At 45.5% G+C, this 27,770-nt stretch overlaps 1 protein-coding gene across 1 annotated transcript in view; it reads left to right on the forward strand.

Annotated features, from left to right (window-relative positions):
- The window catches only part of LOC138290991 (vomeronasal type-2 receptor 26-like), a 113,188-nt gene that overhangs the window by 79,072 nt on the left and 6,346 nt on the right, over positions 1 to 27,770 (forward strand). The window contains exon 3 of the mRNA XM_069230290.1: positions 8,302 to 8,425. Coding sequence (XP_069086391.1) covers positions 8,302 to 8,425 — 124 coding nt within the window. The remainder of the gene's footprint in view (positions 1 to 8,301; positions 8,426 to 27,770) is intronic.

Raw genomic sequence — 27,770 nt, forward strand, 5'->3', positions numbered from 1 at the left:
ACTTTATGTCCATTCTTTCCCAAATGGTTCAGTAAGACAATTGTGTCATACTTGCAGTCGTCTTTCGTTCTGGACGCAAATCATCAATGTACTGCACTAGAGTCGAACTGAAAGGCAGTTCCAATGACTCTAAGTCATTTTTCAATATCTGATTGAAGATGGATGATGACTCTGAAAACCCTTGAGGAATTCTGCACCAACTGTACACCTTGTCCAGGAATTTGAAACTGAAGCGAAATTGGCTGTCCTCATGAAGAGGCACCGAAAAGAATGCCTGTGACAGGTCCACCACTGTGAACCATTCTGCATCACACGGAACCTGAAACATGATCACTGCGGGATTTGGCACTATGGGGCAACATTTCACCACAATATCATTTATTTTCCTCAAAATCCTGCACAATTCAAACCTTTCCACAAGGCTTTTTCAGACGCATTATTGGTGAATTACACGGACTGCTAAATACTTCCTACAAAACTCCTTGTTTTACAAAGTCTGAAATTATCTGTGATACCTGGATGAGGACATCTTGTGCCATGTGGTACTGCGGCACCTGGGGAAACACTGCATTGGGTTTTACCTGTACTTTAACCGGTTCTACTCCTTTTATCAGTCCCACTTCTTTTCCTGTCAGGTCCCACACCTTCTCTGTCACTGTTCCCTGCAACTCGGCTGGCAAGTCTGTCACTGTGAGCATCGGGAATAAGGTTATCAAAGGGTATTCCTCATTTACGGTCTCTGTCTCCAACTCTGAAAACTGCCCATCATCCCCCTCATCATCACTGTTTGTCTGCACCTCAATCCCTTCATTAGAACAGGTAATCTAACATTTCATTTTGCACAGTAAGGACCAGATGTAGGAAGCCTTTTGCACATCGCAAACTACGAAAAACGCAGTTTGCGACATGCAAAAGGCCGTTTGCAATGCACAATCTCAAATTGCGAGTCGGTACCGACTCGCAATTTGAGGCTGCGACTCGCAAATAGGAAGGGGTGTTCCCTTCCTATTTGCGACCGCATCGCCATGCTGAGTTGCTTTGTGACCGCGAATGCGGTCGCAAACCAACTCGCAGTTACCACCCACTTGAAGTGGGTGGTAACTCATTCGCAAAAGGGAAGGGGTCCCCACGGGACCCCTTCCCCTTTGTGAATGACAAAAAAAAAAAAAAGCAGAGCAGGCAGTGGTCCTATGGACCACTGCCTACTTTGAAAAAACCGAAACCAAATGGTTTCGGAAGTTTTTCTTTTTGCAACTCGTTTTCCTTTAAGGAAAACGGGCTGCAAAAAGAAAAAAACTGCTTTATTAAAAAAGCAGTCACAGACATGGAGGTCTGCTGTCTCCAGCAGGCCACCATCCCTGTGAGTGTATGGACTCGCTATGGGGTCGCAAAATGCGACCCACCTCATTAATATTCATGAGGTGGGTGATTGCGACCCCATAGCGAGTCGCAGAAGGTGTCTGAGACACCTTTCTGCATGCACTTTTGCGAGTTGCAATTTGCAAGTCAGTATGACTCACAAATTGCAAGTCGCAAAATTTTACCTACCTACATCTGGCCCTTAGTCACTTTCCAGTAGGGACACAGGACTAGAATCGCAGACTACAAAATTATGCAGTCCCTGGAAGTTTCCAATCTCAACTTGAACTGGGTCTGTGATCGGGTTTGTCGAATACTGATTAGCTACTCCTACCACTCTTATGGTACGCCCTGAAAGTGGCAATTTCGGAACCTCTGCACTTCTGACTGTAGGGCGTGTGGCTCCTGTTATCGACTAGGAAGGAAACCCTGTGACCCATCACTTTTCCCTCTACGTAGGGTCCCCTCTGATCTACTTCTAGGAACGCTGCAAGCCTGCACTCCTCACTGTCAGAACTGTCGCCCGACCATTCATCATTCAATCCATCCTCACCACGCAATGGGAATTGCTGCACTGTGTTATTTTGACTCATCATTTGGCCTGTGACCTGCTGAGGAAGCATCAACTGTTGCTGCCCCATTGGAGCTAATGGTAGTTGCATTTGCTGTCTAGGTACCATTGGAACCTGCTGTTGTACCTGCTGCATTTGTGCTGGTTGAACACGCGGCATTTGTATTTGCTGCATGGGCTGTAACCCCTGCATCTGAAACATGTTCTTCTGGAAGTTTTGATTTTGATTTCTCGATTTTGGACCCCTCATATTTTGAAATGTACCAACATAAGTGCTTTGTTGAACGACACCATCATGCACCACATTTGGGCATTCCCGCTTGCAATGCCCCACACCCCGCACGCGTGACATGGTGACATCTTTTTCATCCCCTGGGCATCAGTTTGAACCACCACAGTATTCAAATCTGGACCGCGATTCACAAAACCCCGACCTCGGCCTCTCGGCTGTGCCTGAAACATGCCATTCCCTTGCAGTTGCTGCTGTATCATCTGCTGGATTCCATTTCCCTACATACCTGCCTGCGCTGCCTTAATCTGCATCACCATCACTTTCTCCTTCAACTTTCTCTGCCTTAACTCGATCTTGTCACTGCAGTATTTTGCATACTGCAACACCTCATCAATCGGCTTTGCCTGCCGACAGATCAAATGATTTTTAATCATCTGGCTAACCTCTGGTCTCAATCCTTCAACAAATCTAAACACAAGATGGTTCATGTCTTTCGGCTCAATAGTCTCAGTGCCACTGTAATGTTTGAACGCTTTTAACAACCTATCATAATAAGCATGGATTGACTCTTTGACCTCCTGTGAGGTCCGGTCGATTTTCTGCCAATCAGTCACTTTCGGCAACACTTTCTGCTTCAAGAGCTCAGTCACTTTATAATAGTACTTTATCGCCTCCTCAGAAGGCGCTCCAGTCACCTTATCCCTTGCTGGTTCTTGCGTTGGCCAGTCCACACCCCTTTTGCACTGTCTGTCTGCTGATACCACTCTATCGGTTTCTCCCTCAACCTGGGATAATCATTTGTAAATGACAAAATGTCTCCCCTGGACCACGGTACATGGACTAGAACCCCTCCAGCTGTTTCTCTCATTGGTAACATCTTTACTGATCCCGTATCTGGTGAAGCTTTAGCTTGACTTGATTCCGGACTATCACTTTTCTCCTTATCTCTTTTCTTTGCCCATCTGCCTTCCAATTTTTCTAGTGCACCCCAGATCTGCGCACTGTGCAGTATCTCTTCAAGATGCGCTTTCATTCCGGTAGATCTCATGTGCTCAAAATCTTTAGAATCAAAGTCTAATCTGTAACTTCTTTTCAAATGTTTGGTATTCTCAATGTCTATATTGTATTTATCTGCCAGGTTCGCCAACCTCTGATGCACCTTACCCACTTCTTTAGTGATTTTGGGACATAGGTACCTCAATTCTGCTTCTGTGTATGACTCTAATCAGTTTACCCCCATTGTCCCTTCTACTAGTTCTGCAGCTTCTACTCCCAGTCTCACAAAATTTAGGTATTCTTCCCTTTCTGGCTTCTCTGCAGTTACCACAGTATTTTGTGAAGCATAGGTCTTTTCTAACCACTCATTCAATTGTTGCACAGAAAAACCTTGCAGGGAAATATTCCCTGCATACATCATTGGCGACTGGGACGAGTTTGTACTTATTGTCTGTGCGGTCAGCACACCTAACCCTGCTTGCCTCATTGCCTCCAAAGGTGATTCGATCGGACTAAGGTTTATCAAGGACCTGGGTCCTTCAGCTGATTGCTCTCTCGTGCCATTAATTGGGGAGTTCCTATGGACCCTCTTCTTATTGCCTCTTGGGTCATCACTCCCTGATCACACATACCAGGCTTACCCTGTGCATACAATGGTACTGGGGGACCAACTGTAATTGGTAGTGATATGGCAGCTGGTGTCTGTCCTGGTCCCAAACTCCGTGGAGCAGTGACTCCCAGACGTTGACTCACTGTAGCTGGTGCAGGTACAAACGGAGGTCCTGCCGCTGGACTATAACCCGGAATCAGCGGTTGTTGCGGCTGGGGCAGCAAATGTGGAGTTGGCTCAATCTGGACTTGATTTTGTATATATTGGGCCAGGCGGCACCATCAGACTTGTAGTAGTCTCTAGTACTGGGACGCCTGGATAAATCCTCTGTATCGGTGGCAGAGGTTGCAACTGTATCTGCATGTCTGGCGCAGTGGGTACACTGACACCATTCTGTATCAAACCTGTATCACTACACTGCACTGTATTTGTAACTTCCTTACTCTGTGTCTGGTTCCCAGGACCCGCACTAGTGCTCAGGGCATTGTCATCTATTGCATAAGGTGGCGGGCGATCATGTAGCAATTGATTAAGAAACTCTTCATCATCTGAGTCATCTTCATGCATCCAAGACCTCTTAGTCTCTTTTGGCTTACTAGAACCCTTATCTGTTTTACAAGTGGCTTTCTTTTCCTGTGTCTCGTCTTCTTGTGTTATTGCTGGAAACAATTTGAGTCTGTCAATTATTCCCCTTCTCCACATTTTGCTCTCATTGTCCCATCTAGCCTCGGCTAAAGTCTTTTCTGCCTTTTTCATTCTCCTCTCAAATGTTTGCTGTCTTTGTTGTCTAGCCATTAAATCCCAGACTGCTAATGCCTCATACTGGGCTGGTCTCGGAGGTGGTTCTGCACACTTAACATCCACCTCAAATTTTCTAAAATTCTTGTATTGAACGTTCCGTGCTCCGGAAACGCCAAACATCCCTCCTTCTCTGTTAATTTGTGCCACTGCTTCATCCATAGGCAAGGCGCGACTCCCTTTTCCTCCATTACTATATAAGCTGGAGTACCCTCAGGCGGTGTTGGCTCCACCTCACTCGCCATAATGTATGCGTCTCCTTGCAGAGCGCTCCTCAAAGCTTTAAGAAAATTCATTTTTGCATCTTTTATTTTTGTTTGAACTTAATCAGGAAGTGACTTTAATTCCCAGGACACTCTTCACCCACCTCTTCTCAACCTATTGTTTCTCACGGACGGCTGCCAATCCATGCGCGACCCCTATCGGCAACTGACCTATTCCAGCGCGGCACCACTGACGTCACACTCACACACTGCAGCTGACAAAGTCTTGCGGCTTGTCCTCCATACACTAGATTCACACCAAACTAATGCAAAATTAATGCGAGCACCTTTAACAACAACAACTCAAATTTGCCGGTTCACTACAGGAAGGGTATACAATCGCTTCAGAACTTTACAGAGATTTCACTTGAAGCCTCGGCCGCTACTTTCTCCTTCTCAGTTCCCGCATAAGCAAGCAGAATTCGACCCGCAAATCCTACTCTCGACTTGTCAATGGTTTGTTCTAGTGCACTATAGAACTTGCCAAATCTCCATCGAAGGTTTCATACACACAATTTGACTCAAACTCGACTTGTCAACCACGCCCAATTGACCTATTAAACCGCACAAATTACAACATAAACCCAAGTGTCTCCTACACTTGTCAATCTACTCCGCAGTCTTAGACAACGCCGGGTCCGCATATTACCAACCAACCACGTAGATAAATTCCCTACTCTCATACTGCGGAGTACGCCTACTCCTTCTAAAACAACATTACCTGGCCTAAACACACACAACTTCACAAATCACCTGCAAAGTGCATAAGCTGAGCAAGCCCAAATTCTATACCACGCATGCTAAAACGCCGAGAACATTCCCAACTCACTTAGGCAGGCTCCGAGATCCTGGGAAAGTCATGGGGAATTTAGAAACGCATCATACCTCTAATTTGCATTATCTCAGAAAAACAATTTAAACAATAATTCTCCATCCTAGGGCCCCAAAGGGCCTAAACCGTTGCTCTGCTACCAGAACTGTTAACACGTCCTTCTATGATACATTTCTACACATTGGGACTCGTTTTAGGCCAATTAATCTTTTGACCCCGTTGAGAGACACCTTACGACGAGATAACAAATCAACATGTCAATCAACACGTCAATACTATCATCAATATTTATCACAATAACACATTTCACTTTAGTCAAAGACATTAATCAAACTCGAGACATCACCATGACCTTGCAGTCATGAATAACCACACCAGTTTAGTATGAATTTAGTGATATTTATTCCCTATTGTTTACAATACTACTAGCAAATTTATCAGTCTCAGAACCAGGAAACACATTAGCATAGTCACAATATGGCAACTCTGATAAGATTTGATCAAGGCAAGAATCACAAACATTAGAATATAGCACGGCGTGAACATAAACTAACATTAGCAGAGTATATCAACGCATTGTTCAACAAAGCATAGATTCAGTCATTTGTCCGTTTGCGTCAGTTTAGTGAACCTCTCACCTAACCTTTAATTAGCATTGGCATGTTGGGCTTCATGCAAAACAATTTCGCAACACCAATTTGTAAAACATCTATCTATGGCTCCTGTCAAAAGAAAAGCAGTTGGAACCTAGAAAGGAAAAGCAAACAGACAATTACAATTTCATTGTCTTATAGTTACCCTCCAAGTTTGGTCTGCAATCAAGCTATGTCTTCGTCTTCAGGACATCAGTTGAATCGCCATCAGTAATTCAGCTCCGGATAAAGGGGCACTTCTCTCATAAGGAGGTAAAGTGTAAAGGTGTAGACTAAGGACAAGGATGGTTCTAAGTAAAATCAGCAAAGTCAATAAGCAAAGTGACAAAGTCTCTGGATCATATCAAATCTCATCAGCATCTCCCTAACTAACTAACTCATTTCCGTGTGTCAAGAGGTTTTATCCCTTTTTTTTGTACATTCCCCTAAAATCTGATTGGATAAGGGGTTGCACCCCACTATCTATAACCAATTAAAAATACATTAAGTCATCAATTTTGTCATCCCACAACATTTCCCACGTATTTTATTGGTTCTTATGATTGACGTCTTTAGCGGGTGGTGTGTCTGGTATGAGTTCATCGTCTTGGGGTCCTTTGCAAATCTTCAGTCAGTTGCTCCGTTGTCCGTACCGGTTTAGGCGGCCTTGTTAATCTACACTGTTGCATTTATCAAAAGAGATGTTACTATAGGCAGGGTGAATTTCATGAGAACGGATCTACTACAGTTACATTCAGCTTCCAACTTTTGGAAAAAACAAGAGTTCATGTGCTTTAGCAAGTCAGCACACTGCACAATAGAAAAATACATTTAATATGAGAGTCAGGCAGCTAGGCCTCGACTCATGCTAACTAAGGCCGACTGCTTTATTAGCAAATCTAATACATTTAGGCCCTCATTCGGACCTTGGCGGGCGTCGGAGGCCGCCCGCCAAAGTCCCGCCGTCAAAATACCGTACCGCGGTCGCAAGACCGCGGCGGGTATTTTGACTTTTCCCCTGGGCTGACGGGCGGCCGCCGAAAGGCCGCCCGCCAGCCCAGGGGAAAACGACCTTCCCACCATGAAGCCGGCTCGTAATCGAGCCGGCGGAGTGGGAAGGTGCGACGGGTGCTACGGCACCCGTCGCGTATTTCACTGTCTGCTATGCAGACAGTGAAATACTAGCGGGGCCCTCTTACGGGGGCCCCTGCAGTGCCCATGCCATTGTCATGGGCACTGCAGGGGCCCCCAGGGGCCCCGCGACCCCCCCCTACCGCCATCCGGTTCCCGGCGGGAGAACCGCCGGGAACTGGATGGCGGTAGGGGGGGTCGGAATCCCCTCGGCGGCCAGTGTTGCCGGCTTTACCGCCGCGGTCAGAATGCCCATTGGAGCACCGCCGGCTTGTCGGCGGTGCTCCTGCGGTCCACCAACCCGGCGGTCATTGATGGCCGCGGTTGGAATGAGGGCCTTAGTCTTTCATTATAAATGTAAAACACAATTTTAATAAACATTTCACCATTATTAGTCAGTTTCATTAGTCCTCGTATACATTGGCGGCCACTCCCCGTGGTCACATTTCAAGTGCATGTTTTAGAAAAACAGGTTAATACAGTTTCTATGCGGCATTATTATACATTAGTTCATAAACATTTCATGTTAATATAGATTATATAAGATACACTCTCTCAGAATCTAAATACACCGCCAATTTACCTGGCTGTCATCCTAGAAATGGCAAAGGCCCTCACTAGCTATCTTGATTGGATTAATAATGATTAATATGAGAAAGAGGATGGAAAGTAAACTGGAATGTGGATAACTTTGTATTGAAAGAACAACATATGAAAAGTGTTAGTCAACTAAACTATTGAGGCCTTAGAAACAGACATATATCCTATATATGGGTAACAGAGTTCACATTGAGCAGTCCTTTCACTTGATGTGTTGTGTTCGTGGAGTTTCATAGCCCTGATTTATTTATTTTTTCACTGCATCTTTTATTCAAAGATTCCTCGCTCTGTCTGTAGTGAGAGCTGCCTTCCCGGGTACCGCAAAGCTCCAATAGAAGAGAAGCCTATCTGCTGCTTTTACTGTGTACCCTGTGCAGAAGGAGAGTTTTCCAACATGACTGGTTAGTGAAACCTTTACATCTAAAACTGCCTAGCCAGAATAAACATGTAAAGCTCATATACAGTAAATCAGAGGGTCAGATGCTTTTAAAAAACAATTATTTATCATTTTATATTACGTACATCAAGAAAAACAAAAAACACAAAACAATCAAAAGCCCAGGTTGTGGGAGCATGGAATTTGTGCGGTAATCAGAAAAATAACTATACTTACAATTACAGCATTATTTCATAAAGTGGAGCATGTCAAGAACAGTTTAATCCATGTAGAAACAACAGTGAAGAGAAAAAAAACACATACACGTTCTCAGAACACACAAGGTGCCATTGGGCAGCAGGCTGCATGGGTGGTCTGTGATGCTAGGATGGAGTGACTGAGGATCTGATCTGCCAAGCTCTTGTTCAAGTTGCTGTAAGTAGGTACGAAATGGTTGCCAATGGCCCTTCGGGCGGGATGAGGGTAGCAGCAGTGAAGCATAGACTTCACTAGTGTTATCACAAAAGGTGAGGCTCTTAAGCCATCCAGCTACAGTTGGGCAGTGCCTGCTTTCCCAATATAGAGCTATTTCATGCTTTGCAAGTAGCAGTGCTAGTGTGGTAAATCTGCTGATCCCCTTTGGGATCTCTTGCACAAAACCCAATAGAGAGAGAAGGGGGTTAAGTGTAAGAGTAATTCCTACCATTAAGGGGAGCTGACACAAAACAGCCATCCAAAATTCACCAATGTGGGTGCATGTCCATGTTATGCCAGCATGATAGAGTTTAGAAACAAAATGTCTGCCGTCCGCATCCTTGATCAGTGTGGTCAATGGGGTGAACTCTTCAGGTGCGAGTGGGTAAGTGAGGATCTGAGTGCACAACGCACTATAAATGTGTCGCTTTAGAAATTGGTCCATAGGAGTCGCTGCAGCAAAGCGTGCGTCTTCAGAATGAGAAAGAGCCTGCCCATCAGGGAAAAGTTGAGTAAGTGGTAAATTATAAAGTGCAAAGAGGGCCTGGGTGGGCGCAAACCCAGGGAGCGATAAGCGTGTTCCACCACAAAGATAGTACTAAAGTGTTTTCGTAGCCAACCAACTCTCAGGAGCCGTTCCACAAATTGGTCACTCTTGCCTGTTGCTGTGGATTCTGCAATGCCAACTATGCGCAAGTGGTTGAGGTGTGATCTAGCCTCCAAATCCTTCTTTTTTATGGCAACCGTTTTGATGAGATATTCCAGTTTGTCAGGCTGTTTTTTCTATCTTGACCATGCTGTCCTCCAGTGTGGAAAGATGCTCCTCAGCACCATCTAGGAGGGTCTGATGCCTGCCCAGGTGTTCTCCTATGCAGTCCAATCTACTGGTGATAGCATCAAAGTGCGCATCCATATCACAAAATCCAGATTGTATCTCTGCCATGAGGGCTGCATTTTCCATCATTTCAGCAGGGAACTCAGATCTAGTCAGGTCCTTTGTGCTTTGAAATGGCATTGTATTCTGCTTTGAATCTCTGCGTCTCATGCTTTGCTGCGCTCGTGAAGAGCGTGTGGTGGTGAAGACTGATAGACTGAGGTGCCTTGGAGTGCGACAGTGTAGATTGGCACTAGCAGGATTTGTAAGCAGGGGTTATCGGTGATGGGTTGGTGTGCAGGTTCAGTCTGGGCAAGGAGGGTTGACAGTCATTTTCAGTAGTGATTGCAATCTGTTGACACCTGCTGGGATAAGCAGTCTCGGTCAAACACAGTGTCTCTATGGATCTACAAGCAATGTGTATCCCAGCCACACCACCTTGGCCAGTAGTGAATTCCAGTATTGAGGGTTCACATGAGAAGGGCTGAGCAAGTAGACTGGGTGGTGTCTTGCTAGGGTATTGGCAGATTGACGCATGCAAAAAAGTCACTCACCAGTACATAACCTGGCAACTCCAATGGAAAGCTTCAATGGCTGGCTGCGCCGTTACCAGGAAACACAGCAGAAAGAGTCAGCACTACATAATGGCAGCAACACAGTCTAGCACCCAAGGTAGGGAAAGCCCAAGACAGGCCCACCCCGTGACGTACGGCTGAGGATAGCAGCTCCAATCAGCGCCACGTGAGGGGTCCATGGGCTGATGGTTCCCGTCAGCAGCTCACGTCCCCCCATGGCCTGGGGTCGGCGCCATCTGAGAGTCAAGACCCGCGGCTGGACACAGCCACTGGAATCACCAGCTTGGTACACTAGGCCCACATTAGCAGCATCAGCATCTGTGCCCCACAAAGTGTCCAGTGCCTGGACCATCTGCATGGTCTAAGAGTGAGAAGAAGTAGTACAGGTCAGCGTTGAGTAGCCCACGTCCCCGCTTGGTAGCCCTGTGCCTCAGGCTCAACCATGGCCCGTACCACCGCAGGGCCTCCGAGCTCGCCATATGATGTAGGTCTCCGTCCCCATCTTGGCTCCGGGCACCAGACTTGGCCAGATTGATCAGCCAGCTGCTCTGCAGGAGTCGCTATTTTTCGCTGATGGCTACGGATGCATTATGTCCAGCATTTATTCAAAATATTGGGTAATCAAAGGCCAGCACTTCAATGCAGATTGGCCATTTTGGATGCTGGCATGGCCACTCCCTTTCAGATGCCTATTTGTAATACACAAATACATGTATGCATCACAGACTGAATGTCAGGACTGCGATGGGATGCAGGTTTTTAAAAAAAAACTAACTATATGCTTTTAAAAGCTAACCAGACAAACGGATAGTTTGCTCGAGTCCTGTTGAACCCCTTTTATTAACCCAGTATCTCTGAATAGATTATGTGAATATTCAGATATTCATGTACGATTTTTAATATGAATACATAGTTCAACATTCATACTTCTGCCTTTCTCTGTAGATTGCCTACGCTCCAGGAGGACCCAGGAGAGTTTCTGATATGCAATGCCTGGCTATTTATCTCTTTATTTATTATTTTTGCTGATATTTCATTTTTTTGGATAATGCATATTCTGTTCTGATTTGCTTCCTAGGGAAAATTGTTTTGCTGCACTGATTATTTAATAGGTCTGAGAAAATCCCTTACTGGCTGACTGACATTGGTACTTTTTGAACTCTGCATAGTGGGAAACTGCTATCCAGTCCCCAGTGTGTGTGCTCTGACCCAAACAACATGGTACAATTGGCCAATCCCAACTGAAATATTTCACTTTCCAGTAAAGCCATAACATACGGTGCAGGAAAATACACCAATAGACATTTAAGTGCCACCTGCTGACTGCAGCACATGCTGTGCCATCTGCTAGGCTGTCAAAGGAAAATATGGCTTGTCGCTACTGTAGCCTGAGTTCTGCAGCTTTTAGATCTGGAGGCGAACCTGCTACTCTATTTGAAAGGAAAGAACCCTATTAATAGACTAAGTTGGGTGTGTGTGGCCAAGATGGTGGTGGAGTAAGCTGCGTTTCTCACTCCTCTACTCTTCTACTGCCCAGACCATTTCCACCACATCATGGTGCCTCTGCCTCACATTTGACATTGCCTACACTGGTCTGAAGTGTGGACACGACTCCCAACGCCCTGAGGGGGCCCCTGCCGATCGGCAGTGCTGCTTGTGGCTGCAGCGCAGGATCGGGGCTGAGCGCCGCACCTAGATGACATTGCGTCTGCTTAGCAGGCTTGGCCCTGCCCATGACATACGTTTTCTTGCCGCCGGCTACTGAATCATCGGAGGTGCGCCACACCAGGAACTCACTCAGGCTGTGCCTTCTCCGCAACTTGGGCCTCAGCCCGGCTCTGCTTCCAGCCTTCATCCAGCCCACGAGCAGCGTTTGTGCGGCTGACGCCCAGCACCGCACTCCTTGATCACCCTACAGCTTGCAGCCTAGTTGCAGCCTAGTTGTGAGCACCTCGTGAGCAGTCGTGGCACTCACGAAGACCTAGTCTGTAATGGTAGGTGGTCCTCTCACATCCCCTCTAAAAACAGAAGGTGATATTAGTGGAGGGCCCATCAGACCTTTGCCTGCACTAAGGGGTTGTTTGCAAAGCCCAGGAGTCCACAAACACCAACCTCAAATGGCTGCAGTCCTGAAATAGTGGTCATGATGCTCAGGTAAGTGCAGAGCAGGCAGCGTAACAGAGTTTATGAAGCTGGCGGGGGATGCTACACCTTTGATCACCCTGGGCACACAATGGCCCATATTTATGGAAAATGGTACACAACTACGCTAATGCAGTTGTACGTAATTTGTTTTAACACCATTCGTTAAAACCATCCGGGCACCATATTGATGAAATGACGCACGATGGGGCTAAGGACTGGCTAGCGTCTAAAAAACAAAGACACTAGCCGGGGGAGGGGAGGGGAATGGAGTTAGTGGATCTGAAATGATGTTAGGCTGGTTAGCGGCATCATTTCTGTCTCTAATCAGCTTAGAGTCATTATTTGAAGCACAAGCACCCACAAAAATGACTCCTGTCTAAGTATAGACAGGAATCATGACCACCACCCCAATGCCCACCACAGGGGACCAGTGTCCCGTGGGCAAGCCCAACATACCCAGTGCCCGGCAGGGGGCCCCATGTAATGGGCCCCCAGTGGCACACCACACACATACACTTACCTGCAACTTACCTGGGACGGGCTCTTTCCTCCTGTAGTGTCCCTGTGGTGTGGGTGATGGTGTAGCTGGGGCTTTGGGTGCATCTTTGTGCCCATTCCATGGTGTTTAGCCATAGAAATGGGCCTACCTGCACCCTAATGCCTAGTCTGACCCATGCATTAAATAATGGCGTTAAGCAGGCTTAGCACTATTGTTTAGGCCCGCCTCCTACCTGCTTGTCGTTTCTGTGCTGGAAGGTAAATATGCCGCTTGGGGGCTAGCATAATTTTTAGGATGGGAACACCTATCTTACATCCCATTGACGCAAGGTGGTTTCGCGCATCCTAGAAATGGGGCCAATATTTTGACGCTAGATGGGTCTAGCGTCAAAATATAAATATGGAGCTATGTTAGCGCTGCTTTGGTGTCAAAATAAATGGCCCTAAGGTTCCATAAATATGGACCAATCTATCTCCCTGCACTTGGGAGGGAAAGAGAGGACTGTGGATTTAGGCTTTATTCACTGAGACGCAGGGCGGCTCCTCCATTAGGGCGGAGGAGCGTTGGCCCACCGCCAGCAGCGGCAGCTGCAAAACCTTTTCAAGAAAACAATAATAATTTGTTTATTATTGTTTTCTAGAAAAGGGGCAGGGCATTGGGGGTGAGGAGCACTTGAGGAGAGAGCACAGAGCAACCCCTTCAGAGCGCATGTGTGTTTCGGGACAGGCAAAACACATGCGCTGTAGGCTTTGCCCAGCCCAGCACGCGCTCCCAGCCAATCCTGATGCTGCTTTGAGCAGTGGCAGGATTGGCCGCAGGGCAGGCTGGGAGCCTGTGCGTGCAGCCTGGAGCTACGAGGGCCAGAGGAGCTGCATGGCAGAGGAGGTAAGTGTGTTTTAAATTTTTTTTTTTTAGTTAATTGTTATTTAATTGTTATTTATTCCACCCCTGCACGTAGCACCCCTCCTTCTGGTTACTGCGAGCCTTGACTGCTCACACTCTTAACAGCCCTCTGCAGCACTGCCACACCTACTGGGGTACCTTGATCTCCTTGCTGCTCCACAGAGGCCTCCTTACCTGCATTTCTCTTGCACTACCTGGCTACTATACATGGAGGAGAGCACTTTGAAGTCGGGCCCTGAGCTCAATCACCCAGTGGAGCTTAGCGACCTCAGTCCCATACACAGCTCATAGTCCGATGCCAGTGAGGAGTGAAGAGGGTGAGAATTTGAAGCTGAGCAGTGAGGCCTGCACAAGGTCAAATGCACCTCAAGCTGCCATAATTAATGACCCACTGTTTAACTGTTACCTGGAGTTAGAGTGCCTGAACGCCTCACTGCATCATGCAAACATTCTGACCTGCATCATGTTGGTGTTCCCTGTGAGTCGTCCTACACTGGTGTCCTCTGGGGGCGGCTCCCCAACCATCACCCATTAGGCAATGAGGACCTCAGCCTCACCTGTTGCCTCTTCTACCATGGCCGCGGCCAAGCATAAAAAAGACCAATCAGTGCGGGAAGTGCTCATCCACCCCACAGCTACTCCCGCCAAGGATTCGGTTTCAGCCTCACAGTCCTTTATGCAGCCTCATTGGGAGGGAGCCCCTGACTCCTATTAGGCCCCGGTGGCCCGGGCATTCTTAGCCTCCCTCTTTCAATCCCTAAAGACTGATATTCATGACCACAAGAAGGACCTCTCTCAGGACATACAGGATCTATAAGATGACCTGTCCTCTGTGGGAGACTGGGTATCCACCCTGAGGATAATGAAACTGCAAGAAGTAATGAAATGAAGGTGTTGCACCAGGAGATCATCTACCTCCAGGAATAACACGAGAACCTCAGGTCCCAAGCTGAAGACCTTAAAAATAGGTCACGCCACAACAACATTTGCTTCCCTACAACTGACTTCTCAGAAACACACCTTGCAATCCTTCAAATCGAGCTCAATAAATTCATTTGGGATGGTAAGAAACCCTGTCTTCAGAAGCACCAGATGTTTCCTGATGCGGGAGAGGGAACTAGCAGTACCCCTCCCACTGAGGTATTACCAGGCCTTCCAACTTCACTTTCTGGTAGAATGGAGCTGACCGCCCACAGAGAAGCACTTTTGCTTTATGGACCAGGCTGTGGCAGGCTCTCACATCTGGAAAGAACCTTGGCTTCCCCACAAGCACCGTACATGGGTCCTATATTCCTCCCCTGTAACAAGTTCAGTCCTTTTGAGTATGGGATGCTGTAGCGGTCAAAACCGAGTTAACTTCTTTTCTATCTCCTATGGTCCCTATCTTGTCTTATCCATAATTTTCCCCGGGAATGCAACCAACAGTTTTAAACACTGACAGCAGGGTGTGTGCAAATGAATAGGGTGCCTGTTTGACTTCCAAGGAATTATCTAATTTGATCAATTAAAATCTGACTATGGCCTGACAGAGGCAGACCACACCTATTACCTCCAAGTGCACCACTGAGGGACCTTTGATCACCGGTGGCTTGTGCCCTTTGAAAGTGGTGGGTGAGTGAAGTGCCCCACTACTTTGCAAAGAAGAAAAAAAACACCACCTCCCTCCAAAAACTCAAAGTAAACCACCCCTCCCTCCAAAAGCCCAAATAACACTAACTGTAAAACAAACACAGCCACTAAACTTACATGCATTACACACTTACATGCATTACACGTACATGTATTACACACACATGGATTACAAATTAAAAATAAAAAGGCACTTACCCACAGGTTGCGCGTCCTCCTCCGAGTTCTTCTGCTCTCCGATAGATGAAGAGCTCCCCTAACCAATCCAGGCGCTGCTCTCATGCTGTTAACCAGCATAAGAGTAGCGTCTGGATTGGATGGAGTGACCTGGCTGGACAATCCTTCAGGCCCTAGAGGCCTGTGCTTTGTCTCCACCTATCTGTCTTAAGAGAGCTGGGTGGAGAGCTTCAAAGTGCGCTTGTCACTTTAGAGTGTCCGGTCCAGGCACTGCTCCAGTCCTCTGCTGCTGGAAGCAGAGGCAGTCCTCTGCGACACACCTAGCATGTCTTTGAGCTTGTGTGCACTGTGCCAGAAAAAATAAAATGGCAATTAAGTCTTTTCATTGCCATTCTAGTTTTCCTGCATGGTTCTCAGCGGGCGGGGGGCGATGCTTCCCTGCCCTTGAGAAGAAACCGCCACTGCCTTTGATGCCTTTCTAGAGATGGGTACTCCTCAAAAAAGATGACAGACTCCTCATCACGGACCTATAATATATTGGGCAAGTGGGTCTCATCAACCAGAACTACAGGACAATATAGAAAGGAGGCCGAACTAGGCAGGGTTCTTTCTGACAATGAGTGGGAAGACATCCATTTTAGTACACGGCAGTCAGCTCATAACATGGCAAGTACCGAAATGGCATACTAAATAGTGTCATACTGTTACCTAACTGCAGCACGGCTACAAGCATGGGACCTTGAAGGCTCAAAGGAGTGCTGGAGGGGATGTTGGGGCACTGGCACCCTGCTTCACCTTTTCTGGCATTGCCCGAAGTTGGGCCACTTTTGGGAGCATATATTATACGACATAGATCAAGGCTTTCATACCACGATCCTGTGGTTCCTGGCCTGTACTAGCTTAGGGCTTCCTAACCCATTGACATTCCCACTTAACTCACTGAGAGGGAAACAATTGGCCTTTGTACTGGAAGCAGCCTACCAGGTGATACTCTCCTTGTGGGGCACAGATAGGATCCCTGAATATTCCACCTGGCTTCACAAATTATGGTTTATACTGGGAATAGAAAAACCATTGCTAGGAGATGACCAACAAAGCGACTCTTACCCCGAACTACGGGCACCATTCATACATATACTCTCAGTCAAATTCGATGAACTAACTTGTCCTTTTTATCTTAAATTACTTCACTTGTTCCCAGGGACCGAGCCCACCGACAATTTAGCCTCACCCTGATTAACCTGACTGTCACATACTCTTCACTGGCCACCGCTTGAGATTATACGCTTCCACTGTAGACCACGTAGATACTTTTCTTTTGCTGAAGGATTTAGGGGGAAGGGATAGTGGGTGGTTGGGTTTTTTACTGTTCCTCTTTTAATGTCCCCTTAGCAATGCTGCCAGCCCGAGGGTTGTAGGAAGACAGCTGTGTATGTATACGATTTGCCGAGGATCTAATAAATAGAACTGAGCCATAAATATTAATTAAGTCTCCCCTAAGAAGGTATGGTAGCACACAAGGCAGGAAGCCTGGTATTTAAACGAGGGACATACAAGATTGTAATGTTGGCATACTCCTTCAGTGACTTCTCCTATAAAGAAAACTAAAGTTAAGATAAAATATTAACTCTGCTATCTTTAGTTTAGGATAATCTCCCAGATTGATTGGACCGCTATCTTTAATTTTTATTACAGACCTAATTCACCAATGACATGGATGTTTAATAAATGTTTAAGAAAAAGTAAAACTTTGTCTGCTTAGACCTTCATAGGATAATTTGCATTAGCCGCCAAGGAGCTGGACCCTGTCAGTGCTTCCTGTTAAGGAGGTATAAAAATTCTTCGCAGATCAGAAATAGTGGCATATGCCTTTCAGTAGGAGGACCTGGATGAGATGTATGTGACTCAGGTCAGCTCAGAAAGGGTTGTTTGTTGATGGCTAAAGAAATTCATTAACTTGAAAAGCACCAGGTTGAGGCTAAAGGGAGAGTTAAAAGTTAAGGGTAAAGGGAGACCTGGGGAAGAGAAGGCTTTGTTCTCCAGGTATGCTGTAGCTAGCTTGACACCATCCCAGTGGAGGGGCAAGGTCTGTGCCGTCTTCAAGTTTTATTTTTAATAGTGCACTGTGAAATAGTTTGCAGTAAGGCAAACAGAATTTGCTTCACAAGTGCCATAGCTATCAGGGGCTGAATTTAGTTTTAAATTATAAAAAATAGGTTTTACCCTGAAAGGTTTGTGGCCTTATTCCTTGTTTTGGATTCATATCCACTTTTTTATTTTTTGAATTGCCTTTTAAAAAGTCTAGCTTTTATGTTGATGTCTTAATGACTTTTTCATTTTTTAGGTCTCATCTACAGACAGCCATATCTGTCCATCAGTGAAACTCTATTCTATACATTATAATAATACACATGGGGAGGAGTGGGAGGTGGGGTGACGGAGATGGAGTAAATAAATAAATAAACTTACTTTGCTGCCTCTCCTGCCGCCTCGCTCCTGTTCCCTCGATGTTGTGTTCCTGGGACACCAGCACAGGATCTCCAGCAATCTTGGAGTTGCTTTCATGCTAAATCTAGCATGAAAGCAGCACAAGGATTGGTGTGAGCGGCTCTGACTGCCACTCAGACACAACCCTCAGGTCTGTGCAGTTTCTCTAGCCTGGCTGTTAAACACAGCTGGGCTGGAGAAACCTAAGTGCGCATGTGTGTTTAGCCAGCCTGAGACGGCTGGCCAAACACACATGCACACTTTGGTGCACTCTCTTCTCCTACTCCCTCCCACCTCCCGTGACCCAGCCCCACCCCTCCCTGCACTGCTGGCCGAGCCAGCAGGAGAAAAGTAAAACAATAGTGGTTTTATTTTTCTGCTGCTGGGTCAGTCAGTTGGGTGTTGCTCCTTCGCCACAGCCGCCTCTGGGTGAGGTTTGGATCAGCCCCTTGCTCATGACTGGCAACTATATTAGTTCCCTGCATCTTATGTGATCGTTTTTTAAGTCTTGCCACTGGAATATTTCCTGTTTACATCTTTTCTATTCTATATCCTATTTCCACTTCCCCCCTTGAAATGTGTTACTTACTTATTCATTCTTGTTTTCACATTTTTGTAAAGGCCCAGCAGCTGCAGACTGCTGCCAGGCCACTAGCTTTTCGCCATGTGCTAAGACTATATCACCGTCTCCTCCATCCTGCCACCCACAGCTTCTTTTTAATATTCTACTAGATCACCTCCTCGTCCTCCATCCTGTCACCTACTCCCTTTTTTCACTTGTTTCTTTTATTTTGATGACGGTCCTTCAGCTGCACAATGCTACTAGGCTCCCGCTTGTCCCCATTTCCCCAGTATCCTATAGATACTTTATTTTTTAAGTTTATCTTACTGAAAATAAATTTCTGTCTCCCATCTTGGAATAGTATATAAAGGATAAAATATATTTAAAAAATCACTCCAATATATTATAAAAATAGCCGCTCATGCATTCATGCATGTGTATGTGTGCTTGAGCACGGTGAGCATTTTGGAATAATGTTTTTAAAGTACACCAAAAATCATTGGAAGGCGGTTTCTGGTTATGTGAATGCATGTTCAGGCACAATATCCATCCTTTTTCCACAATTTTTTTTTGTAACTTTGGATAACTATTCACAGATGTTTGCCCATGCGTATGAATGCATGCACACAAGGCCGGATTTTGGGCGGTGCCAGCAGTGCGACCGCACCGGGCTCTGACCTCTGAGGGGCGCTGTTTTTAGCAATAATGTCAGAAACTTGTGATTTAAAAGCACATGTTGAAAAATTCCTTTCACGTTTAGCCTTCAAGAAACAATTAAAATGTCAAAATACGTCTTGTGATTAATTTTCCTGCTAGAGAGAGAAATGCGAGTTTTTCCTAGTGGCAGCTTTGACTCAACATAAAGTAGCATATGGGGTTAATATGCCTGCTGCAAAAAACAGAACTATGGGGCAACTTTTCTTGCACCCCTTAGCGCCCCCCTAATGCCACAATGTTTGCATCATATTTAAAATACAGTGCACCATGACAGTATTTAGGGAACTAGCATCAGAATTTTATATGCTAGTCCGGCGCTTTGTAGGATTAGCATAAAAAATGTTGACGATAACCCTGCAAAGTACCCAGAGGCCCATTGTAACCAATGGAAACCTCCTTTTAATGCCTGTTCTGAGCAGGTGTTAAAAGTGCCGAAAAAAAATGACACAAAGAAATCCATCAGAATTCTTCGCACCATTTTTTTGCCCCCCCAATGCAGGCATGATGTAGCGCAAAGGGTTACAAAGTGGTGCAATGCCTGCATTGCGCCACTTTGTAAATATGGTGCAGCGTTTTTGGCCTTCTAACGCCACATTAGTTTAAAAAAAAATACACTAATGGGGCATATGTGAAAAAAGTGGTGCTGCACAAAGTGCTGCACCACTTTTCTTGCACCCCTTAGCGCTCCCCTAACGCCACCATGTGTGCGCTGTATTTAAAATACGGCGTAACATGGCGGTAGTTAGAGGACTAGTGTCAGAATTTTTTACGCTAGTCCGGCGCTTTTCAGGATTAGCATAAAAAATGTTGGTGCTAATCCTGCAAAGCACACAGAGGCCCATTGTAACCAACAGAAGTCTCCTTTGAACGCCTGATCTGAGCAGGCGTTAAAAGTGCAGGAAAAAAATGACGCAAATAAATATGTCTGATTTCTTTGCACCATTTTTTGGCCCCAAAATGGGGGAATGGCACCTTTGCATACATTATGTCTGGCGCAGGAATAATGTGGCGCAAAAGGGATACAATGCGTGCATTGCGCCACTTTGTAAACATGGCATGCAGTTTTTGGCCTTCTAACGCCACATTAGCTTTAAAAAAATGACGCTAATATATCGTTAGAATAGCGCTAGGGTCTCTTGAATATGCCCCTATATTTTAAGTGGCTAGCTGGGTGGATTAGTAAAGCCAGCCTTTACAAGTGCTTTAAAACACATGAATGTATGTAAAAGGGGTGCGGTGGAGAGATGATGGGCACATTTGCCGGGTGGTAGTGAGTGAAACCGAGGAGGAGGTCATGGGGTGGGGACGCCATAATAAACTGTCACACAGGGCGCCACCAGACCTAAAGCCAGCCCTGCATGCACATGTATCGGTGGCTATCACAGAATGATTTGGGCCATAAACTATGCCTAAATCAACAAGGATCATTGGATTTATTCAAATAGAGTAACGTTGCCTGAAAATGTAGTGGAACTTACAACTTTATAACTTTAACAGAACTGACACTGCTACATCTTATGTGGCAGTCAGTCCCTCATAAGACATCTGTGATCAGATAGCTTCCTTTTCTCAGGAAACAATAACTCTAAAAATGAACTCACTTTCTCATGAAACAATGCTTTATCTACGTCTCATCTCCCGGTCTAAATTAGAAATCAGGGAATGCGCTCAATTTATAACTGAAGCTCAAACATTCAATGCCATAAAGAAGTTCAGGTCTGGAACTTCTTTAGATTAGGTTTCTGTTCTTGTTAGCTGCTACAATAACGTAGAGCCTGATTTAGATACTGGTGGACGGGTTGCTCTGTCACAACTGTGACGAATATCCCATCCTCCAAAATCTAAATTCCATTATATCCTATGGGATTTAGATTTCAGTGGACAGGATATCTGTCACTATTGCACATGTAGTGCACTTTACTAGGGACTGTAGGAGGCTGGCTTGATTTGTAGTGGGTACCTAAATTACTTACACCTTATACCAGGTCCAGCTATCCCTTATTAGTGAAATGTAGTCAGTGTTGAGAAGACAGGCTGACTAGGAGTAGGTGTAGCTGGGCAGCCAAGGCTTATCTAGGAGACATGTAAAGCTCTTGCAATACCACTGTAGTCACACAGTACTCACAAACATGAAAGAAAATACTCAGTGTTACAAAAATAAAGGTACTTTATTTTTAGTGACACAGTGCCAAAAATACCTTAGAGACTATACTCCTTTAGTAATAAGTAATATACCCAGTATATACACTAGAATGAAGAAATAGCTATAAAAACAGTTAGAAAACAGTGCAAATAGTGAAAATTACAATAGGGTGTAATGGGTCTAGGGGGAACACAAACCATATACTAAAATAGTGGAATGTGAAAGTCGGTTTCCCACCTAGGCAAGTGTAGTGTGTAGCGGGGCTCTGGGAGTGTAAGAAAACACCAAAGGTAAGTAATAGAACACACCCCAGAGCCCAGGAAAACCGGAGTAAATCACAGTAAATTTCCTAGAACACACAAGAAGTTGTGGTAGAAGATAATGCAAGAACCAGAAGAGACTGCAAGACACCATCAATGGATTCCTGGACCTCAAGACCTGTGGAAGAAGGTGGCCAAGTCCAAGAAGCACTAAAGAGTCCAGGGAGAACAGGAGCCCCTGCTAACCTGGATGAAGGTGCAAAAGAAGAACCACCGGGGAAGAAGAACAGTCAATACTGCACCCAAGAAGACGGATGCGGGTTCCTGGTTGGTGCATATGATGTCCCACGCCGGAAGGATGATTGCAGTCTGGTTTACGTTGCTGGATTCTGCCAACAGGCCTTGGCACACGCGGTAAGTGGAAAATGGCGCTGCCCGGGACCAGGAGGGACCTGGTGGCCTCTACCCAGGAAGGGGAAGACAGAGGGGGCACTCAGCAACTCAGAGAGCCCTCAGAAGACCAGGCAGCATGGACAGGAGTCGCACAGCACAGGGACAAAGAAGGTGCAAAAGGAGGCCCACGCAGCATAACACAAAGGGATCCCACGCCGCTGGGGAACCAGTCAGGAAGCTGTGTGTCACTGGATGAAGTGCTGGGGGCCTAAGCTGTGCTGTGCACGAAGAACTTCATGGGAGGTTGCACACAAGCCTTGGCAACTGCAAATCACGCGGTGCACAGGGTTACAGTCTTGCGTGGGGAGGCAAGCTCTTACCTCCACCAAACCTGGACAGCTGGACCTTGGGACTGTCGGGGTCACTTTAGTTCACTACCATTGTTGCTGGATCCATGCTCGTTGTCAGGAGAGGGGTCCCACATCACCGGTCGTCGCTGCAGAGGGGTGCCTGTTGAAGCAGCAAAGTGACTCCTTTACTTCAAGGGAGATTCCTTTGCTTCTTTTGCTGGAGGCTGAAGACAGGCAGTCCTCGGAGGATGTACGACCTGGAAACAGTTGCAGTTGCTGGCAGGAGCTGAAGATACAATGTTGCAGAAGTCATCTTTGCTTCTTTGTTGCAGTTTGTAGAGTTCCTGGCTGGTCCAGATGCAGTTCGGTCAGTAGAAGATAAAGTAAAGGATGCAGAAGATTCCTTTCGGAGTCTTGCAATCCGAATCTGAGGAAACACCCAGAGGAGAGACCCTAACTAGCCCTGAAAGGGGGATTGGTCAGCTACACAGGCAAGCACCTATCAGGAGAGGGCTCTGACATCACCTGCTGGCACATTGGCCACTCAGATGCTCCCAGAGTGCCCCACCACCTTTGAATCCAAGATGGCAAAACACAGGGACACTCTGGAGGAGCTTTGGGCACCACCCTGGTGTGGTGATGGACAGGGGAGTGGTCACTTCTCTTTACTTTGTCCAGTTTCACGCCAGAGCAGGGACTGGGGGTCCCTGAACTGGTGTACACTGGATTATGCAAGAAGAGCACCATCTGTGCCCTTCAAAGCATTTCCAGAGGCTCTGGGAGGCTACCCCTCCCATGCCTGTAACACCTATTTCCAAAGGGAGAGGGTGTAACACCCGTCTCCTGAAGGAAATGTTTTGTTCTGCCTTCCTGAGCTCGAGCAGCTTGAGCACCAGGAGGGCAGAAACCTGTCTGTGAGGCGGCAGCAGCTGGGGCTGCCTGGAAAACCTCAGAAGGCTGGTATGGCAGTGCTGGTGGTCCACTGTGGAGCTCCTAGAGTGCATGTCATTCTAAAACCAATACTGAAATCAGTATTGGGGTACGATTCCCATGTGTTAGACTCCTTGCATGGCCATATTCGGAGTTACCATTGTGAAGCTGGACATAGGGATTGACCTATGTCCAGTGCACACGTAAAATGGCGTCCCCGCACTAACAAAGTCTGGGGAAATGGTCCTGGAAGATGTGGGGACACCTCTACTAGTGCAGGAGTGCCCTCACACACAGGCACTTTGCACCCAGCCTTCAGGGCTGGAATCCTGACATATAGGTGACTTATAAGTGACCTGGTGCAGTGAAAAATGTCTGTGAAATGTCACACAGGCTGAAATGGCAGTCCGGCTGAAGCCTTTGCATGGGCTCCCTATGGGTGGCAAAAGTAATGATGCAGCCCATAGGGATCCCATAGAACCCCAATGTCCTGGGTTCCTGAGTACCATATACTAGGGACTTTTAAGGGTGCATCAGTATGCCAATTTGGGATGAAATACTAGGTTACCAGTATGTAGTGGCAAATTTGGAAAGAGAGAGCATAAGCACTGGAGTCCTGGTTAGCCGGATCCCAGTAACACAGTCAAACATACTGACAAAACAGGCCATAAACCATGAGCCCTGGGATCTGGCTACCAAGATCCCAGTGACACAGTCAAACAAACTGACAAACAGGCCAAAAATGGGGGTAACCACGTTAGAAAGAGGCTACTTTCTCACAGGGACTTACAAGTAAATCAAATGTGCCAATTGGATATGAGCCAATGTTACCATGTTTTTTAGGGAGAGAACACATGCACTTTAGCACTGGTTAGCAGTGGTAAAGTGTCCAGAGTCCTAAAGCCTGCAAAAATGAGGTCAGAAAAAGAAGAGGAGGAAGGCAAAACATTTGGGGGTGACCCTGCAGAGAGGCCATGTCCATAAAAAGGGAAGTGTCAAAGATTCTGAGTTTTTGGGCCACCTTACGGGTGGAGGAGGAGGAGAAAGATTATCAGGCCACCATATCTGAGGAAAAACATGCTTTTGTGATCAAAATAAAAGCACCTCTGTCTTGCCTGGATTATACTTACACTTTAGGGTATCGGGCTCCTTCTAGCGGATGATACTTGTGAAATAGTTCTTAAAATTGAGTTCAGAACCAAAAGAGTTCTTATCAAGCAACAAGATCAATTTTGCTTTAACAAAATATTTAAGTAGATCTCCCCTTGATCAGAGATAATGCAAAGTTCATTGTCTGTGTATATGTACATCTCATTTGTTTTGATATAATTAATCCAGATGTTACATTTGGTCTAATATTAGAGTCAAAATTATCGGTTTAAAATTGTGTAACTGTAGCCGACATATGTTTCTCCCCTTCTGTGGCTCAACAGCCTGGGACTTCCTCAAGGCTACAAAAGACAAGTATCATAGTATACGGTTAGTGATATAAGTCTATCAATGGTTACGTATGTTGATCACCTTTGTGTGTGATGAAGAAAGGCTTATGAAGATAGTGAGCATCATAGCATGTGTCTTATCCAGGTGTCTGGTTAACACCTGTTCGGTATAAGTCAATAAGGACGCTCAATGAAGGACCACACGCAAATTATAAATACAATTTAGTTTTACTAGAATTGCAGATAAAATGTAAGCATTTAGCACATTAACAATAGTAGAATAAGAATAGCAATGAAAAGCATCTATTTATATATATATAGGCAAAGAATTAATTGACAGATATGTTTTGATTAACTGTATACTAAAATGCATTGCGCTACGATATTCAGGAATACTTCAGATAAGCTTTGTTTTACTGCACACCAAAATGCATGTTTCAATTACTGCAGCAGGCTCTCACTACGATGTTCAGGAGGCAATATATAAACAAACTAAATACTTCTGATAAGCTTTGATTTACTACACACCTTAATGCATGTTTCAGTTATTGCAGCAGTTCACACTAATAGGTTTAGAAAGCAAAATAAAATCGAGCTGAATACTTCAGGTTATAAACACAGTGCAGGCATAAATAATCAGTCATAATAATAGAGCAGAGAAACAAAGGTGTTTTATCCCTGTGTGGAAACTTAACTTAATCCACGACATGCTGGGGAGCCCTCTACCGTCTGCTTGGACCTCTCTCCCCCTCAAGCACCACAAAGAAACAGGGAGGCAGCGCTGGGCCATGGCAGCTTCCACAATTCCATCTGCGAGCTTCCAAATCCCTCACACACAGTTCAGTGCTTAAATAACTCGAAGCTTGGATTCTATCTCATTCTGGCATTTTCTAGCTAATGTTATCAGTACTTGGCTGCTCTGCTCTGCTCCAGCCTTCGTTTACATTCCATCTTCTCCCTGTACTCTCGTTCTCAAGCTTGAGACGGAGTCTTCTACACAAACAAGCGTGAAAATAATATCATGAACTTTTCCACGATGTGTGGGAGGGGGTTTCAACAGACATTACGCTCATCTACACTGCTCAAGCTAATTAATCCTTCGCGTTACAATGTCTTCCGCATCTTTCCCTAAATACTGCACAATCCACCCCTTAGATGAGCGTGATGCATGTTGAAACGGATATCATTTACTTTGACATTCCGCTAGATAGGTTGCTACTAATACTGGTCAACGTTATTCTAAGCGCTTGCATCTTTAGTATGAAAACTGCTTAGTGCATACATATAGTCTACATAGTATAGTCATTAGCGTAACACAAACAATCAATAACCAAATTAGCTGTTGTAACACTATAGTTAGCGTCTTTATAGCTCATAGTGCCCAGCCTAAGAAGATGTCATACTGCTCAGTTATTTGCTGGATGCATGAAGCAGTGTGCATAAGCTGTTTAGTGTTTATGGTCTTCAGTATGGCTGTATCCTTGTTGTATTTAGCTGCCATATCAAATTTAGCAAAGGTAACTTGTGCGTAGTGCCTGATTGCCTCTTATCTGGGTAGCTTAACAACAAGCAAAATGTTCCACTCTAACTGCTCACGCATTTGTGTCTGTAATGCGGTTATGGTGAACTTGGTGGGTACAAGATGTGAGTGCTTATGTCAATAATGTTAGTAATATTGCGCGTACACATTACTTGCTCTCCGGTGGTTTGTATAAATTCGTTAATAAGTAAGGGATGATTGGTAACGTAACATATGCTCTCTGTTCCTATCAGATATAAGTTTGTGCCATTGATAGGATAAGGTAACCATTCACATTCTCCTGGTATTGGGTGAAGGCATGGGTCTAGCACCCGTCCAGTGTGGGTACATACCCACCCCTTAGACCAATCTGCACATCTAGTGGGATCTACGGTGTGATTTGTTTGATCAATCCACTTTTTTGTCAGTGTGAGGTATCCACCATTCTTCACCTATTACTATAGGGAGCAATATAAAGGGGCACCATATTTCAGGAGGAAGATTACTTCTAGCTATATCAAAATGAGCATAACACATCTCTCCCTCACAATGGAATCGTATAGGCTTTACCCATATTTCCTCAGGCAAATGCAATTGCTGTCTCCAATATTCACATTGAAGCTGTCCCCATTCCACTTTGAAGACTACATACCGTTGATTAACAATACTTTGCCATAGTATGCACTGAATTCCTTTGGACATTGTTTGGGTGCTTTGAAAGCTTTTTCCAAATTGTTCACAAGTGACATTATGCCATTGCCAATCACAATACAACCCACGCAGGACTTGCCATACGTCTTGTGAGTGTGTAGGCCCCCATTGAGAAATTACTTTTATGGCCTCTCCTGTACTATATCCTGTAGAAGATATCTTGTTCCTAATGGCTTCAACATCAAAAGAATTCAGGGCCCCTACCCCGATTCCGGTGGCCCCAGCTATCAAGGACCCTAGATCTCTTCTATTGCGTAACTTTAGCAAGGGCCATAACTGTGATGTCCATGGTGCACATAATAGATCATACTTTGAGACATTCCCCTTGACAAAATTTATCTGTAACACAATACGATTAATTATGCTTGCATGCAGAACTTGCTTACATCCTATTCTATATCGCATTATAGGAACGTTGCTTAAGTTGTTAACCATGTGTCTTTCGGTTATATAAAACATGAAGGCTGGTATTCTATTGTTCATTGTAACAACCACCATGTGTCCTGGTATCACAATATTTACATATCATGTTTAGCATATAATTCAAAGCCTGTACTGTTGCTGGCGTCTCCTGCAACTCGTT

This window comes from Pleurodeles waltl, chromosome 1_1 (genome assembly GCF_031143425.1).
Source record: "Pleurodeles waltl isolate 20211129_DDA chromosome 1_1, aPleWal1.hap1.20221129, whole genome shotgun sequence".
In the NCBI taxonomy this organism is placed as follows: Eukaryota; Metazoa; Chordata; class Amphibia; order Caudata; family Salamandridae; genus Pleurodeles; species Pleurodeles waltl.